The sequence below is a fragment of the Cupressus sempervirens genome, chromosome 9 (genome assembly GCF_028749045.1).
Source record: "Cupressus sempervirens isolate cs-2001-9-10 chromosome 9, ASM2874904v1, whole genome shotgun sequence".
Lineage (NCBI taxonomy): Eukaryota > Viridiplantae > Streptophyta > Pinopsida > Cupressales > Cupressaceae > Cupressus > Cupressus sempervirens.
In genome coordinates this window covers 157,274,327-157,292,213 of record NC_143126.1, presented here as the reverse complement: position 1 = coordinate 157,292,213, position 17,887 = coordinate 157,274,327, and the positions used below count along the sequence as shown (strand labels likewise).

The 17,887-nt window shown below is 36.3% G+C and overlaps 1 protein-coding gene across 1 annotated transcript in view; it reads left to right on the top strand.

Annotated features, from left to right (window-relative positions):
- The first annotated feature begins 414 nt into the window (after positions 1-414).
- Positions 415-17,887, top strand: part of LOC149537985 (Inositol monophosphatase family protein) — a 79,571-nt gene continuing 62,098 nt past the window's right edge. The window contains exon 1 of the mRNA XM_089799384.1: positions 415-988. Within this exon, the coding sequence (XP_089655510.1) occupies positions 596-988 (393 nt within the window). The 5' untranslated portion in view covers positions 415-595. The remainder of the gene's footprint in view (positions 989-17,887) is intronic.

The window sequence follows — 17,887 nt, the reverse complement described above, 5'->3', positions numbered from 1 at the left end:
TCATTTAAAAACTATTTAATAATTAAAATCATATATTTTAAAATGCATAACTCATTATCAAAATTTTCATTATACTTTACAAATTAATTTGATTATAAAGATTAAAATATTTCATCATGAATAGATTATTTTTTTTGAATAAATTTTTAATTAATTTTTGACAATTGTAAATAGATAAAATTGTTATTAATGAATGTCATAAATATGTCATTAATGAAATGAAAGATATATTTTTATATGTTAAAAACATTTATATTTTTGTTGAAGGAAATTAGTTTTTTCACTTAAAAAATTAGTATAGACTAATAGACTTATTGAAAATGTTATAAAATTATAAAATAAAAATAAAAAAACATAAACATTTGAAGTTGTATCTAATTTGTTATATATTTTATGATCTGACTAATCAATCGAGAAAATGAATTAAATGAATGTATAAGTTTTCTTGTCTTGAAAAAAATGAAAGAATCGTCTTTGAACATACCCAAAAGTATATCCGTTATTGAGGAGATTTGGATATTGAAATTTCAGTAGGAAGGACTTTTGGCCACAAATAAAATATGGTTCAATGTAGTCACCGTATTGCTTTTCCATAATGCAGTCATTGATATTATGTCCCAATTTGAATTCCCACGGATTTCCAGTTTTCCCACTGCAATCCCAAATCAAATGTTTGAAATCTTCGCCGGCGCAGAGGCCAATTAAACAATTAATCCCCTCTCGCAGGGTTGCGGTAGCTGCCATGGAAAGCTCAGCTGAAGGACATGACATGAAATTCCGGACTTTGATGGATTACCTGGGCACAGATGGAGCGAACGTGGCAGATGACATGGCAATACTGTTCACTCACATGCAGTACGCGTGTAAACGTGTTGCTGCCCTCGTGGCATCACCATGGAATTCGGCCTTGGGAAAAGGGGGAACGCCTTCCCTCGCAGCGGGTTCGAAAACGGGACGTGATTCTCCCAAACCACTCGATGTTGTATCGGTACGCTCTTTCCTTCCTTTCCTCTCTCTCTTCAAATTCTTGCAAAAATGGTCTGAATTTGGCATGATTGCGATCTTATGTTTAATTTCCATTTTCCATCTCTGATATATTTTCTTTGCTCCTGACTTGTGAGAGAAAATACACTTCTAATTAATATACTAAAATTTAACAGGGAGAATATATTGTGAGACCAAATTTAAGGTTATCAATCTTTTGCAACAGGTAGTTGTAATACGTATTTTAAGGATGTAAAGCGCAGCCAGGATCGAAATTGGAGTAGTGAAAGTGCAAAACCATATAATTTATTGGGAATTTTTTAATAAAAATTATACAGCATGAAACATTCATGTTTTGACATGAGATTGCATCTTATGAGAGCATAATTAAATTTATAATTGTTATGACTTCCCACAATTTGTTATAGGATTTGGATTGCATATTTCACATTCATAATGTAATACAGTTATCTTCTTGTTCTTTTTTTTGACATATTCTAATTTGATTGGTATCTCCATACGAGAACCGAAACCCCTGCGTCTCTTGCTAACTATGGTTTAATTATATTGTGCAGAAACACATTTATAAAAACAATTGTCATAATAGTCCTAAAATTATTTTGCATGGAAGTATAGCAGGGGTTGGATTAAATTGCAAAGAATCATGTCAAAACAAAATATGCAAAGCAGTGTACCTATACACTTTTGAGTTGCATGAACATATGTCGGAGCTTAAATTAAATTGCAAAGAATCATATTAATACAGGACGTGTACAGAACTTTATCAACACAAAACTGCATAAATTCTTCAATTAAGCTTATTGACACAAATTGCCCATCATGATGTCAACACAAAATTACAACACATGCAAGCTTAAAATTCTTAGGTTTAGTTTAATCATACAAATAGAAAATTGTAAGAAAGCATATAAACACAAAACTGTATTGTCATTAACGTGGAATATTGTCAAATTAAGTACATCAACACAAAATTCCCTCGTAAGAACTTAAGTTTTAAATTTAAATTGTACATTCGCATACAACACAAAATGGAAGTTGTGAAAGCCTGAATTGTTGGCATTGTATGACCTTCAACAAAGGAAACAAAACACAGAGAATAACATTACAGCGGATCAATGGCTTGTACATGCAATTGCAAGGCAATTTTATGAGCATGAACTATAAATGAAGACACCTCCCTTGGTCGACATGGCAATACAGTTATTTACCATGCAATAGGTTACATAAGGCCTTAAGAAGCTAAGCATGAGGAAGGTGTGTGACATGGTTGAGTTGTACATGGAGCACTCAAAATGGGGAAATAACATTCTAGCTTCTCATATCAGGAACATTTTAAAAATCTTCAAGCTTGGCTTTCCAAGGGATTGGATAACTAGCCTCATGATACCTGTCTTTTAAGGGTGGTGATATAAACAATTCATCTAATTACTGAACCATAATGGTCAATTCTTTGTTTGCCATTCAGAAGCATGGTGAAGCGCCAAATCAATAAGCGGGTAGAAGAGAAATGTAAGAGGGCAAAAGGGCAAAGGCTGGCTTTAGACTAAAGCACTCAACTATAGACCATGGCACACTTTGGGACACAATGTTGGAAAAGTTCAGTATGATAAAGAATAAGCTTATTGCTATTTTGTTGACTTCAAGAAAGCTTTTCGTATGTTTGCAGAGCAATATAGAGGGGCTGTTCATAGGCCTTAAGAGGAAGTTTTAGTAAATGTCAGAACTCAGATAGGCCTGTTTGAAAGTTTTAGAAGTGAGATAGGTGCTAAGAAAAGGTGTCGTCTTTCCCTCTTCACTTTTTGGCCTTTGTATCGATAAACTAGAAGAATGGCTAAATATGCAAAGAGTGGATAGTTTTATTTTGGGAGAGTGTGTTGTTAGGCTTCTCTTGTACATTGACGATCTCATCTTGACTGCTAGATCTGCACAAGGGTTACAAGAGCATTTATATGCCTTAGAGCAATTCTACAAGTTGCTAGTCAACACTAGCAACAAGCTCTGCTGGGATACTTGTAGAATTAAGAGAGACTTTGGGAGGACGGAGAGCACCACATGCTTTGCAAAACAGTATGGAGGTAGAATTATGGAATTGGAAAACTACGCAAATCCTTTTTGGGCTTTAAGTTAGTCCAGTGATTATTTATGGATGTGAATTATGGGTTAGCAGTACTTCAATGGTAAAATGGAAGCACATAGAGGGGATTAAAAAACACATGACCTTAGGCAAATTAAAACTCAAATCTTCAGTCTCTTGTGAGGTTATTTTTTATCAAATGGGTACTCACCCTATTTAGAGCATTGCCATGGTGCACCTCATTTCTTTTCTTAAATAATGTTCAATAGATGGAGAGGCATAGATGGCTATGGCTGTAATTAAAGAAGTCTTGAATGAGAGAGAAGTCTATGATGAAACAAAACGTCAAGTGGATGAGCAAGTGGGACATCCACCCAAGGATGTGCCCACTATTAACAAGAAATAAAGGTCTTTTATACAAATTAATTTAGCAAGTCATGTGGGAAAAGCCACTACGAAAAAAGAAATATTAACTTGATAAATATAATCCCACTTATCATCATCAACCAAAGACTTACACAGGGGCAAATATGTCATGGAGAGTGAAGATTTCTATAGCTCAATTAAGAACTATCTCAATCATCTTTGATGTGAAACATTTAGGTGAAGAAGACCTAAAGAAGAATGGGAGGAAAGAGTTTGCGTCTTTTGCAGAGTAGGGGTTGTTGAGCTAGAGCAGTTCGTTCTTGAGTGCAAATCTTACTATGACATCTGGGAAAATATGTAAACACTTTCTTGCATTCTGATATAGATCAGAGGTGAGTGATCATATTGACACAAATTGCCCATCATGATGTCAGCACATAATTACAACACATGCAAGCTTAAAATTCTTAAGTTTAGTTTAATCATACAAATAGGAAATTGTAAGAAAGCATATAAACACAAAACTGTATTGTCATTAATGTGGAAGATTCTCAAATTAAGAATATCAACACAAAATTGTCCCTCACGAGAAGTTAAAGTTTTAAATGAAAATTGTACATGTGCATCAACACAAAATGGAAGTTGTGAAAGCTTGAATTGTTGGCATCGTATGAGCTTCAACAAGGGAAACAAAACACAGAGAATAACATTACAGTGGATCAATGGCTTATACATGCAAGGCAATTTTACGAGCACGAACCATAAATGAAGACACCTCCCTTGGTCGACATGGCAATACAGCTATTTACCATACAATAGGTTACATAAGGCATTAAGAAGCTGAGCATGAGAAGGCACGTGACATGGTTGAGTTGTACGTGCAGCACTCAAAATGGGGAAAGAACATTCTAGCTTCCCGTATCAGGAACATTTAAAAAATCTTCAAGTTTGGCTTCCCAAGGGATTGGATAACTAGCCTAATGATACCTCTCTTTTAAGGGTGGTGATATAAAGTTATAAACAATTCATCTAACTACTGAACGATCATGGTCAATTCTTTGTTTGCCCCTCAGAAGCGTGGTGAAGCACCAAATCAATAAGTGGATAGAAGAAAAAGGTAAGAGGGCAAAATGTCAAAGGCAAGCAGGCTTTAGACTAAAAGCACTCGAGTATAGACCATGGCACAATTTGGGACACAATGTTGGAAAAGTTCAGTATGATAAAAAGTAAGCTTATTGCTATTTTTTTGACTTCAAGAAAGCTTTTTGTATGTTTGCAGAGCAATATAGAGGGGCTGTTCATAGGCCATAAGAGGAAGTTTAGTAAATGTCAGAATTCAGATAGACCTGTTTGAAAGTTTTAGAAGTGAGATAGGTATTAAGAAAAGGTGTCGTCTTCGCTCTTCACTTTTTGGCCTTTGTATCAATAAACTAGAAGAATGGTTAAATATGCAAATAGTGGATAGTGTTATTTTGGGAGAGTATGTTGTGAGGCTTAGGAGAGGATTTATATGCCTTAGAGCAATTCTACAAGCTGCAAGCCAACACTAGCAACAAGTTCAGCTGGGATACTTGTAGAATTAAGAGACTTTGGGATGATGGAGAGCACCACAGGCTTTGCAAAACAGTAGGATGTAGAATTATGGGATTGGAAAACTATGCAAACCCTTTTTGGGCTTTTAGTTAGTCCAATGATTATTTATGGATGTGAATTATGGGCTAGCAGTACTTCAATGGTAAAATGGAAGCACATAGAGAGGATTAAAAAACACGTGACCATAGGAAAATTAAAACTCAAATTTCCAGTCTCTTATGAGGTTCTTTTTTATCAAATGGGTACTCACCCTATTGAGGGCATTGCTATGATGTATCTCATGTCTTGTCTTAAAAAACGTTCAATAGATGGAGACGCATAGATGGCCCATGGCTGTAACCAAAGAAGTCTTGAATGAGAGAGAAGTCTATGATGAAACAAAACATCAAGTGGATGAGCAAGTGAAACATCCAACCAAGGACGGGCCTGATATTAACAAGAAATAAAGGCCTTTTCTACAAATCAATTTAGCAAGTCATGTGGGAAAAGCTGCTAAGAAAAAATAAATATTATCCCAATAAATTTAATCCCACTTATCATCAACAACAAAAGGCTTATATAGGGGCAAATATGTCATGGAGAGTGAAGATTTGTATAGCTCAATCAAGAACTATCTCAATCATCTTTGATGTGAAACATTTAGGTGAAAAAGACCTCAAGAAGAATGGGAGGAAAGAGTTTGCATATTTTGTAGGGTAGGGGTAATTGAGTTAGAGCATTTTTTTCTTGAGTGCAAATCTTACTATGACATTTGGGCAAATATGTAGACACTTTAGTGTCTTCTTTACAATTACATTTGTTCGAATAGGATAAGGTTGGGAAAATTGGGGAACGCATCTCCAAGATTTTTAATAGTTGTTTTGCAAATTTGAAAGCAAGAAAGGTAGGGTCTATAGTCCCACAAGCTATCGATATTAGAGTGAATAGAAACTTATCAATTCCATATTGTGAGAACCTAAACTTCAAAATACATAAAAAATGAATAATAACACAAAATTGCAAGGTTGGATGCCTACAAGACCTAAAACTAAATACATTCACTTGTCCTACTACTGGCAATATAGTTGAGGCATATCGTTAAGAACTATGGTGGTCACATTGATGTATCATAAGTGCATTTGGCACCATCTTTTTGGCTTAAGTAATTCTCTAGGCAAATGCTTTGCCCTATAATATATTTAGTTTTCATAATGTCCCCTTTTGCACATGCCCTAGTTTTTGCCCTAAAATCACAAATCCTTTCAAATAAGAGATATAAGATGGTCGGAGGTGTAACTTTACTCAATAGATCTTGACTGAGACTCCTCAATCATGTTCGATATAGATCAATCTCTCCTACTAGGCATATGAGCATTGTCTTAATCATTAGTGTAGTTTACATAATGCGCACATGGATTCCCTTTGCGCTTTACCCAATGACTTGTCAAAGCTATGAAGCCATGAGAAGACACACAAGGTGCCTTGAGCCTAACCATCAAGTTTAGGGGCATGGAAATGCATCCGTCATTTGGCTTCCAAAGGGGCATGTAAATACGTCCGCCATATCGGCCTCAATTGGGCATGGAAGTATATACACCATATTGGCCTCCTAAGGGGCACAGAAGTATATCTGCCATATTGGTCTTGTATTAAATTCAAATGGACCACTTGTCTACTTGATCTCCTCATATGCCCACATCTTCCCTTAATAACGAAATGGTTGATTGGATGGAGCTGCTAAGGGATCATTTCATCTACTCTATTATGCATATGCAGAATTGGAACAAGTGCAATAATGTATATGTGTAACATCAGCAATGCAATATTCCTTATTAATGGCTCAGCCAAGACATAATGCATTATATCTCATTCCGCACTACTGAGAGAGGTATCAAGTCTGCTGGTTAATATATTTATCGTTGAATGCGAAGGCTCTTCGGAATGCCTATGATTGTATTTCTTTGATGCCACACAATTATGGGATCGTAAATAACTTTTGTTATATTCTGATTGCCCTTGCTGTTTGATTTAACTATTTCTGCTGTATAGTTATTTTCTTCTGCTACTCATCAATCTGATTCTACTGTATTTTATTTCTGATTCCATCCATGGACCCCATTGCTTGGAAGTTTCCTCCCTATATAGCCTATTGGCTTCTTGCACAGAGGCGTCCCTTTGAAAGTAACTTCTCAATAGGGATGAGTCTCTTCAGATTATTGCTTTCTTTTCATAACTGATATTCTTCCCTTAATCGTGTTTTTATTATGCAAGTTAGATCACTCCTTAATCACAATGCTTTAGGGATATTAATCACTAATTTAATTAATAAATACTTGGGATCGTTGGCATTGCCTTGTCATAGGAAATTGTGCCTTGCTCATTTTATAGCTCTATATTTCCTTATCATCAGTCAGCCTTGGTAACTTAATCTTCTTCTTTCTTGTCGCTGCATTGTATGTGATTCGTTCTTAATAACAATGTGCCATAGTAATTAAGGAAGTCAAACCATGTTCGGTTTGCTTAAGTATTCTTCATGTTGGGGACAGAACAGTCTTATGGAAAATGAACCCACTTGGCATTTGTTCTAGCCTCCATAATTTCTTCACTAATCATTCTTATGCTCTATTAAACCAAAAAGGCAAGGGAAAAATCTATATATAAAGCATGAATCCATAGTAATAGTTCTATAAAAATTGTTAGCTAAGCAATTTGAACCTTAGAGAATAGCATATAAGCAACATTAATATTAATTAAATTTTTATGCTTACTTCCTGTTGATGTGAGTTTTGTTCCACTGCAACATGTAGTATCAAATATTCAATGTTTTGAGATGAAACTTCAATTACTCAATCGTCTCTTGATATAAGGTCATCTCTCATACTAAGCTTGCAAATTAAGATCATGGAATGAATTCAAGGTTCATTCTCAATTGTGCACTTCACTCAGCTTTATGATGTGATATGCTGGTTATCACAAAGGGACTTAATGCTATTCATTCAATGGATAGCAACTTTTGCACTTCTAAAGATTTAGCTTCTCAATGTGCGATGAAAATGTAGATTGATTTTCCAACTCCCACTTCAACGTAAACTTAAACTTGCTAGCTTCAACTACTTCTACTCCTAACTTGTAATGTGAGGAATCATGGATGACTTGGACTCTACTAGATGTAGCTTTATCAACAATTCCACCTACTTAGTGCAAGCTTCTAAGGAACACTCGAATGATTTTCAAATCAATATCTCCTATTTGATCTCATAAAATAGATGCAAACTAAAGATTGAATGTCAATTGAAGTTAAGTGCTTTCAATCATTGCCCTATCACACAAGATACACTTACAATCAGCAAGAAGCTAGTAGCCTGGAATTGTCGAATCAATCAAGTAAACATCAACAATCTTTTTCATTCAACTAAGTACTTCAACATAAAATAAAATCCTTATCCAAGTGAGAGATGCAAAAAACTATGCAATACTCCTAAATGATCATATATATCCACCAAGAAGACCAACAATAAATAGAGAACAATTTTGGTAGTCCTCAGCACAATGAGCATCGGACTGGCAATATCTGATGCCAAGTGTATTATATCATATAAGTAATACCCATAGTATTTATGTGTATTTCTACCAGTGTTACCAACCTTTGACTCGGCTTGGACTCGGTCAGGCCCAAAATGGGCTCGGACTCGGTCGTGGCGGCCAGACTTGGCAAATTAAAAAACCCATGAAATTCAAAGATTTTTAAGGATTTAAAGTTTATTTCGTGCATCATTTAGCCACTTAACATCAAATACACAATACTTGAGATAAATAGAAGCTACTTTGCACACATATACAACTTTTCATAGATCACCCAAGTATAAATGCAAATTTTCAAAAGAAATTACATAAAGTTAAATTGAATAACATAATCCCATTACAATATCGAGAACTAGAGATGATTGAAAGATATGCTAACACATTGGGCATCTTTGTTAAACATGACCTTATCTTGTTTGAGAGGACAAAATTGACAGTGAGAGTTTGTATATTGGTGAACTTGCGTAAATCGCTGCCTCAAACCTTTACTATTAAATCTAAGTGGGGTGCTTGGGAACAACAAATAGTCATTCACGATGCCCAAACGATTGACCAGCATGAAATTTTTTTGGGGCATTACAATTTTCAATGTGGTGGGGATAATCGAGATCCCATATCATTGTGCCATCATCATTCCTCTTTTCCAAATAGGTGTACTCATTATCAATGACACATTTCAGTCCCAGATAAACATGATGTCCACCACCACTTTGTTACAAACATTGGGGCTGTTTGGAAAGAATCAATATTGCATGATGCATATCAAAGTAAAATGCAAAATACTAAGGTAAATCATCAACAACAGGAGCTGATTGATGAATGTGATGACACTTCCCGAGATCAAATCATCCATTCTTCCTCTATTCAACATCCCTTGGATCAGCTGGATGGTGGGGCTGGGTATACAGCGACAGATCTGTTGGTAGTGGAAGCTTCTCAAAGGTTAGTTCATCAGTTAAAGCCTTATGAGGTCGACAATGATTATTCTCTGAAATAACAGTCTACAGGTAAAATACATGGGCCTGACGTATATGTAATTGCAAATATAATGAAGAAAATTGTGTCTATTGTAGGACAATAATTGATAAATCAGCACAACTCAGAATTTCGTGGTCACAACCACATTCCACCAGTGAAGAGAGTGGGGCTTATCTAATCACAAATACTACAGATAACTTTAGTGGAAATATCACGTCTAGCCCCCAGGATACAAATTGCAAGGATTTGACAGATTCCCATCATCAAAAAGCCACCACAAGAATGAGTGTTCTTTCTCATGAAATCAATAACATCACACAGGCACTAATGTTTCAGAATAAGCCAATTGTAATTCCCTTAAAGTTCTTAGACCTTAAGGTTCAGGGGTTATCAGAGTTACAGTTAGAGAATCTAGCTAAGAATATCATGGAGTCCCTTGCCTCCATCATGATTAAGGAAATGGCTACTGAGGAAGGAGTATGTGTAGCATTTGAAGAATGTCCCTGCCAAGATTGCCAGATAATGGGTGGCAATAACATGCCTATTATTTCTAACCAGTACACTAAGGAGAGAAATCACGGAGATAGGCTGCAATGTTTGGATGAGCTGCTATTAAAATCTCAAGTAGTTCCTTAGGATCCGTATAGGTGTATTGACTATGGGATTAACAAAACACTGAATGGTATCCAAATCTCTAATGTTGAGTTGGAGGTAGTAGAAAAGGTAGCCTTACTACAAGATACGCAGCTTCATCAAACTGTTGTTTTTGACGAGCGGAGAGGTGAGATGAGCATCAGGCAGGATGAGAAGGTGTGCGAAGCTGATAAGTTGAACAATTTAAATGACTTGGAGCCTATTGTATCAGACTGGGAGTCTACTGTTTTACAACAACTAAATGCTACTAGGGATGATAATAACCTTTCATGTTTGCAAAAGTCGACTGAAGCCTCTACAGAAAGGCTAGAAAAGAATGATCAAACGATAAAAATAGATTTGAAGATTTGAATGATTGTTTTTGATCCAACTCAAACTTTGTCAATTATGCAATCTCATTCCAGTAAAAATTGCGGGGCAAAAACTCCAAAGACTAGAGGGAGAAAGCCAAAATGTGTCAAAACAAAAGAGGAGGTGGCAGCAGGACTTCAAAGTACATTGGATGAGAAGTTCTCACCCTTAAAAATGAAGATTCTATCATGGAATGTCAGAGGCATTAATGCCTCTGACAAGAGATATAGAGTCAAGCAAGTGACAAGAGATATAGAGTCAAGCAAGCACTTGATTCTTCACAAGTAGACATGGTGCTATTACTGGAGACAAAGTTGTCTCAGGCTTCCTTTTCTAAAACAATGGAGAGATAGGCACATTGGAAGGGTGTACATAGTCCAAGTGTGTGAGCTTCTGGTGGTTTGACAGTACTATGGAATCCTAAGGTTATTAGAGGACAATGTTTTCAGCAAGATTCTAACTTTCAAATGATTAAGTGTGTGTGGTTTGATATAGATTTCTTTTTTATCAACGTATATGGGCCTACTTCGACACAAGATAAGAAAAAATTGTGCGATGTTCTTACCAGAATTATCCAACAGTAGGTATGTCAGTGTTTCATTCGAGCAGGGGACTTTAATGCCATTCTCAAGTCATCTGAGAAATGTGGGGGTATAACACGACCTCTTAAGACAATGCAAGACTTTGCTGCCCTTATCTTGGATAATAGCTTACGTGATGTTTTGCCAAAATATGGTTCTTTCACTTGGACTTACAAGAGAGTGGGGTTTACACAGATTGCGGAAAGATTAGATTGTTTTCTTGTCTCTAATGAGTGGAATTTAGCAGGTTTTTTCATTTGAATCAGAAATTCTTACGATCTCGGAATCACACCATTTCCCTATCATGTTGAATCTCAACAAAGGTGCAACTACATTTGAGTGTATCCATAAGCCGTCCTTTAAATTTGAGCAAATGTTCGTAGGCAATGGTGGGTGAGTGCTCCCAAAGTCAAAGGTACGAAATTGTTTCAGTTTGCTGCTAAACTTAAACATATCAAGGTCCAAATTTTATGCATGGAATTCAAAAGTATCTTTCATGAGGAGAGAGTTAAACAAAAATTAATAGAGGCAAACAAGCATATTATTCATCATGGGCTGTCCACAGATTTGTACTGGGAACAAAAACAGTACCAAGAGGAATGGGCTGAGCTGTGTGGTAGAGAGGAAGAGTATGGGAGGCAAAAGTCTAGGGAATTATGGCTTAGATAAGGAGATAAAAACACCGTCTATTTTCATACTTCGGCAAAGCAAAAACGTGCTGCTCATACTATCTTCTCAAATGCAGAGTGCAAAGATGGTAATGTCATATCAGAAGAAAAGTCCATTCAAGAGGAAGGGGTCAGGTTTTTTAAAGATCTCTTGAGTGCTCCTCCTTTTGGAATTGGAGGATAGAGTGGAAGATATTTTGGAACCAATCCCATGTCTTATTGCAGACCAGGATAACAAATTATTAATGGCCCCTTTCACTACATCTGAATTGCATAAAGTAGTTTTTCATTGCCTGCAGATAAAGCTCCTGGTCCAGATGGGTTTACTGCATTGTTTTACCAAAAGTGTTGGGATGTTATTTGTGGTGATGTCCTTGCATCTATTGAAGAGTAAAGGAAAAACAAGGCCATGTTAAGATACTTCAATACAACTAATATTGCGATCATTCCGAAAGTCCAACCTCCAGTTATATTTGCTGATTTTCGTCCTATCTCTGTTTGCAATACAGTTTACAAAATTGTCACTAAGGCCATCTACATGAGATTATAGCAGATCATCTCGCACATCATCTCTCATGAGCAAGGTGGATTCGTTCTAGGTAGAGAAACAATGGAAGGTGTGTTAGTTGCCCATGAGACCCTAAATTCTATCAAAGAGAATTGTTTGCCTAGTTTTGTTATCAAGCTGGATACGATGAAAGCCTACGATCAAGTTTGTTGGCAGTTCCTTTTCAGAGTCCTGCGTAAATTTGGATTCTCAGAAGCTTGGTGTAAGTGGATAAGGGCTTGGATATTTGGAGCTTGGTTTTCAGTAATTATTAATGGGGTATCAGTGGGCTTTTTTCAATCCTCGTACGGGGTAAGGCAAGGTGACCCTCTTTCCCCGTTTCTTTTTATTATAGTGGCAGAGGCTTTGAGCAAAAGTATTCAGTCCAAACATATTGCTGGTCTTTGGAAGGGGGTTTAAATCATAGGTACTTCCATTGCGACCACACATTCTCTATATGCAGATGATACATTGTTATTTGGGGAAGCGTCTATACAGGAAGCAAGGCAGATTAAAGACACTTTGGATTTATACTCATCCTCTTCAGGGCAAAAAGTTAATCCACAGAAATCCAAGATCTTCTTATTTAATGTTGATGATAAGGTATCTAGTAAGATTGTCAAGATTCTAGGCTTCCCGGTTGAGCAATTACCATCGTCATATCTAGGTTTTCCTCTCTTTATGGGAACTAATCAAGTGTGTTATTGGTCTTCTATTATAGAAAGAATAAAAAGCAGGATATTAGCATGGAAAGCTCGATGGTTATCACTTGCGGGCAGAATTCTATTAGTTAAGGTGGTGTTATCATCTATTCCAAATTACTACATTGCTATTCTCAAGGCCCTAGCTCTAATCATTAAACAAATAGGACTTCCCGTGGAAAGGAAATTTGTCGGAAGAGAGAAAAATCCCGTTAGTATCATCTCGAGATATGGTTCAAAACTTCAAACTAAAGCATTTGGGGGGGCAAGTATTCATGATTTGCATTGTAGAAACAAGGCTTTTGGTGGGAAATTAATCAGGCAGATGTATACAAAGCCGGACAAAAAATGGTGCAGGATTATGCTGCAAAAATATCTTGATAATGAGGATCCAAAAAGAGTTCTTACCACTCTAGATCTTTCCAATGGTTTGGCTGTTTGGAACTTCATGATGTATTCTAGAGAATTAATCCAGCAATACATTTCTTGGGAAGTACACAATGGAGAGGATATAAGTTTTTGGAAATTTTCATGGCAAGGTCTCCCCACTCTTGCTAGCTTACATAAGGACACTGAATTAATTAATATTTGCTCTATTAGATGGGGAAACAATCTTATTGATTATGTAGACTTGGTTGATAGATTCTCAGGGAAAGCTACTTGGAAAAACCCTTTTGATTTACCAATAAATGAGAATTAAAAAGAGCTCTTCAAACAATATTTAAGGAAAGGGAGATATATTTATCTGATAGAGAGGACTCATTAATTTGGGTTCCCGCCAAAGATGGAAACTACACAATTAAAGAGGGTTATAAAATATTGCAGCAAGTTCATAATTAAAAACCCCCCCATCGAGCATTTTCATTTTGTTGGAATAAGTATTTCTTCCTAAGGCCAGGTGTTTTGCATGGTTAGCCTTCAAGAATAGAATCCTCACAAGTGACAGGCTTCATAAATTATCTATTGCATTATTGTTTAGTTGCGTCCTCTACAATGAAGTGGCAGAAAGTACTGACCATTTGTTATTAATCTGTTCTTTTGCAAATCAGTGCTGGTCTTTTGCTCTCAATAATTTGAATTATAGTATGCCCTTACCACATACATTGTGGGATATATTCCAATCTTGGCCTGTTTTAAATTTGTCATCTTTATTCAATTGTATCTGGAAATGTATTCTGGCCATAGTTGCATGGGTGATCTGGTGGGAGAGAAACAAGCGCATCTTTCGAAAAGAAATTGAAGTGTTGCAAGGTATTGAGAAATCAGTATCATAAGCGGTTAATGCAAATCTATTATTAGTCAAATGCAATTTTTTCTTCTCTGCTTGGGATGGATAAGTGGTGAAACAATGGAAGGGGATCATGATTCCTTTTGGGTCATTTCCGCAATGGAATGTTGCTGCTGCTATAGATAGGAAAAATGTAAGATGGTTTCCGCCGGCTCAAGAATTTGTTAAAATAAATTTTGATGGTGTCTTAAGAGGTAAACCGGGTCCTTTGGGCATGGGTATTTGCATCCGCGATCATCAAGGTATTGTATGTGCAATTAAATCTTCTCCCAATCCTCAAGGAACTAATAATAATGTAGAGGAATACACCCTTCTACATGGACTAGTATTAGCTAAAAGAGGGGGACTCAATAGGGTGCACATCGAAGGTGATTCCATGGTAATAGTTAATGCGTGCATCAAAAGATATATGCACAATTGGAAGCTAGCTTATATCTTGAACCAAATATGGAAATTGTTAGACTCTTTTCAAGGGGTTCACATATCTCACATATTGCGTGAAGGCAATCAAGCTGCAGATGTACTAGCAAATTGGGGATGTGATGGAGTGTATACGGATTCATTATGCCCCAAGGATTTTACTGACTCGCATGAGCAGCTGGGTATTTTGATAAAAGAGGAAGTTTTAGCTACACAGTAGGAATGGAGTATCAGATTATGGCTGATTCCATGCTGGGGAAGTAAATCAGCATTCAGATTTTCTCATCAAGTCTGTGAGTTAGAAAGAAATTGTGATAACTGATGTGTGAACATCCAAATTGAGTATTACCTTATTAGTGCATATAGACACGATACTTTCAACAAGCTGTTCGAAGGGATTATTAATTGTGATCACATAGATGATGCATGTCTGTGTGTGGGCCATGAAGTAGGGCAAGAGGATTCTGTGCCAAATGGTGGTATGGACAGAATATAATAAATTCTGAGGTGCTGGTTGGTTATTGACAACTCTTATCACCGTTGATGAATTGATCTTATTTCATATCTAGCTAATCTTGTAGCATTTATTTCTTTCTTGTAAAGTAACGAGGAAGCAAGGTTTTCTTACTAGTTTTTTCCCTGTGGAGTTATTGAACTAGTTATTATTAATATTAACTATCAATGGCCTCATCCATCTTTTGAAAAAAAAAAACAAAAAAACATAATAGAAATCTGAAATATAGTATAACGGTTAACTATCAAATGTCTACAATATGTCAATATCCATGGAATATGCAATCCATGGAATCAAAAGTTTAAAACATATATCAAAAGAAAGGCTCATAGTAGCCTATGTCTTCCTACGAGTACATCTAAGATAGGTCATGGAAGTCTCTAGAGCCATCCTCTCTCCCTGAGGTTGAACCTTAGTGACATGATCATCCTCATCCTCATAATCCTCATCATCAGAGTCAGATCCATTACTCTCAGCCTCAAGGTCCTACACTAGGTCTCCTCGTGCTCTAGCCTCGTCCACTGCCAGTGCCACTGTCTCTGTCTCTCTATCAATCTGATCAACTCACTCCAAGTCTTCATCATTGAAGATAGGATCATCAACCTCTGTGTTCCACTCTGCTGGTATATTAACCTTCTCCAATACAATAGGAGATGTGTCTCTGCCCAAAATTTGTTTGTGGTAGAAGCGAAGGTTGTCGTGAACAAAAACAAGATCATTCAACTTTTTTGCTGTCAACTTGTTGCGCCTCTTCGAGTGTCTATGCTTGGACATGCTCCAATTGCTTCGCATCTTGAAGTACTAGATGGTTGGCTCAAGATACGAACTACAATCCTCTGTAGATTTGGCACCTTATCGCTAAACATATCCCACCATACATCTGAAAGAAGAAAATTTTAAATCAGTTCTATAAATTTGACTTTATCAATCTAGATTCTAGATTCTAAAGTGATAATAAAATAGAATTTGGAATTTGGAATCATATATTTTACTAAGCATCAGTTCTGTCCGATTTTTCTTGCATAAGTCTCGTGAAAATTGGTCTCCTAGTGCTTTCTTATACATCTCTATCTCACGGACTATAACTGTTTCAATAGTTGCATCAGGTGACATTCTCTCTATAACATCATAGAGGCCACTCAACACCTCTTCAACCTTAAAATTTGGGTTGAATTGGTATGTTGGATTAAGGAAATGGGCAACTCGATGTATAGGCCTATGAAGTAGATTGTGCCATCGCTTATCAATGACATCCCATATGGGACCATATTTTTCATGATTCCTTGCATAAAAAGCTTGAATGGCCTCTTTTGCACTATCCATGCTCTCATAAATGTAACCCATTGAGGCCTTCTCTACATCAACAATCCGTAGGATAACAATAAGGGGCTCTATGAACTGCAATCATTGTGAAAAAGAAAACATTAAGCTTTAAGTTTTTCATTTAAAAATGAACAATGTGAATGTCAATAAACATAAACAAGTGTTTAAAATTTAAACAAAAATAGTGAAATGAAATGGAAATGAGCACAAAAAGGAAAATTACCTCCACAATCTCCTTGGCGGGCTTCCAAAAGCTACTCTCATCAAAAACCCAATCAACCACCTCAACTTCTGCATTGAGCTTTGAATATGATGAATTTGTCCACTCCTCACATACAAACATACCTTTCAAACTAGCTTTTGTGTTAAGAAAAGATTTCATTGTGAGAAAATTTGTTGTAAATCTAGTGATTGCTGGACGAGACAATTTTTTATTCTTTGTGTGTCACATTACAAAGTTGAGGACCCAAGCATGATTATATATGAACTTGGAAATATTCCTTGCTCTACACATTTTTTTATCTAAGGAATTTACCTAGATCCTCCAACATGAGGTTAAGGCAAGGGGCAGCACAAGGGGTCCAAAACAAGTGGTGGTGCCTCTCCATAAGAAGTTTGTTAGCGGCAACATAATTTGCTGCATTATCTATCACAATTTGGACGACATTGTCCTCACCCACCTACTTCAACACTTCCTCCATTACCTCACAAAGATACTCAACATTTTTGGTCTTTCTCGAGGTATCAACTGATTTCAAAAACACTGTGGAAATTGAGAAAAAATAAAGAAATTTAGTACAATCACAATGATCAATCAATTTACTATTAAATTATTAAATTCTAACTTTTTAAGTACAATATTGAATTACCTGATGAGGAGACAAGAAAATTCTTAAGTTTTCTATTTCTTCTATCAGTCCAACCATTGGTCATGATGGTGCAACCCTTCATGACCCATACTTTACGCTGCTCCTCAATTTCAACTTTTACATCAGCAACGCGATGGGCCAAAATAAGACCATTTACCTCCTCATCATTAGGGGCTTTCAACCCCAGACTACAGGCAGTAACAACATCTATGGCAATTTGCCAATAAGGAGACCTAAAAGTTAAAACAAATTAAATAAACAATATAAGCATACTTATTATGCAAGCAAGGGAAGACATACAAATTAAAAATTAAAATTATAAGTACCTTGCTGCATTAAGTGGGAGGTTGTTGTAGAAGAAGAAATCTCCAAGTGCCAACTTTGCTTGTTCATG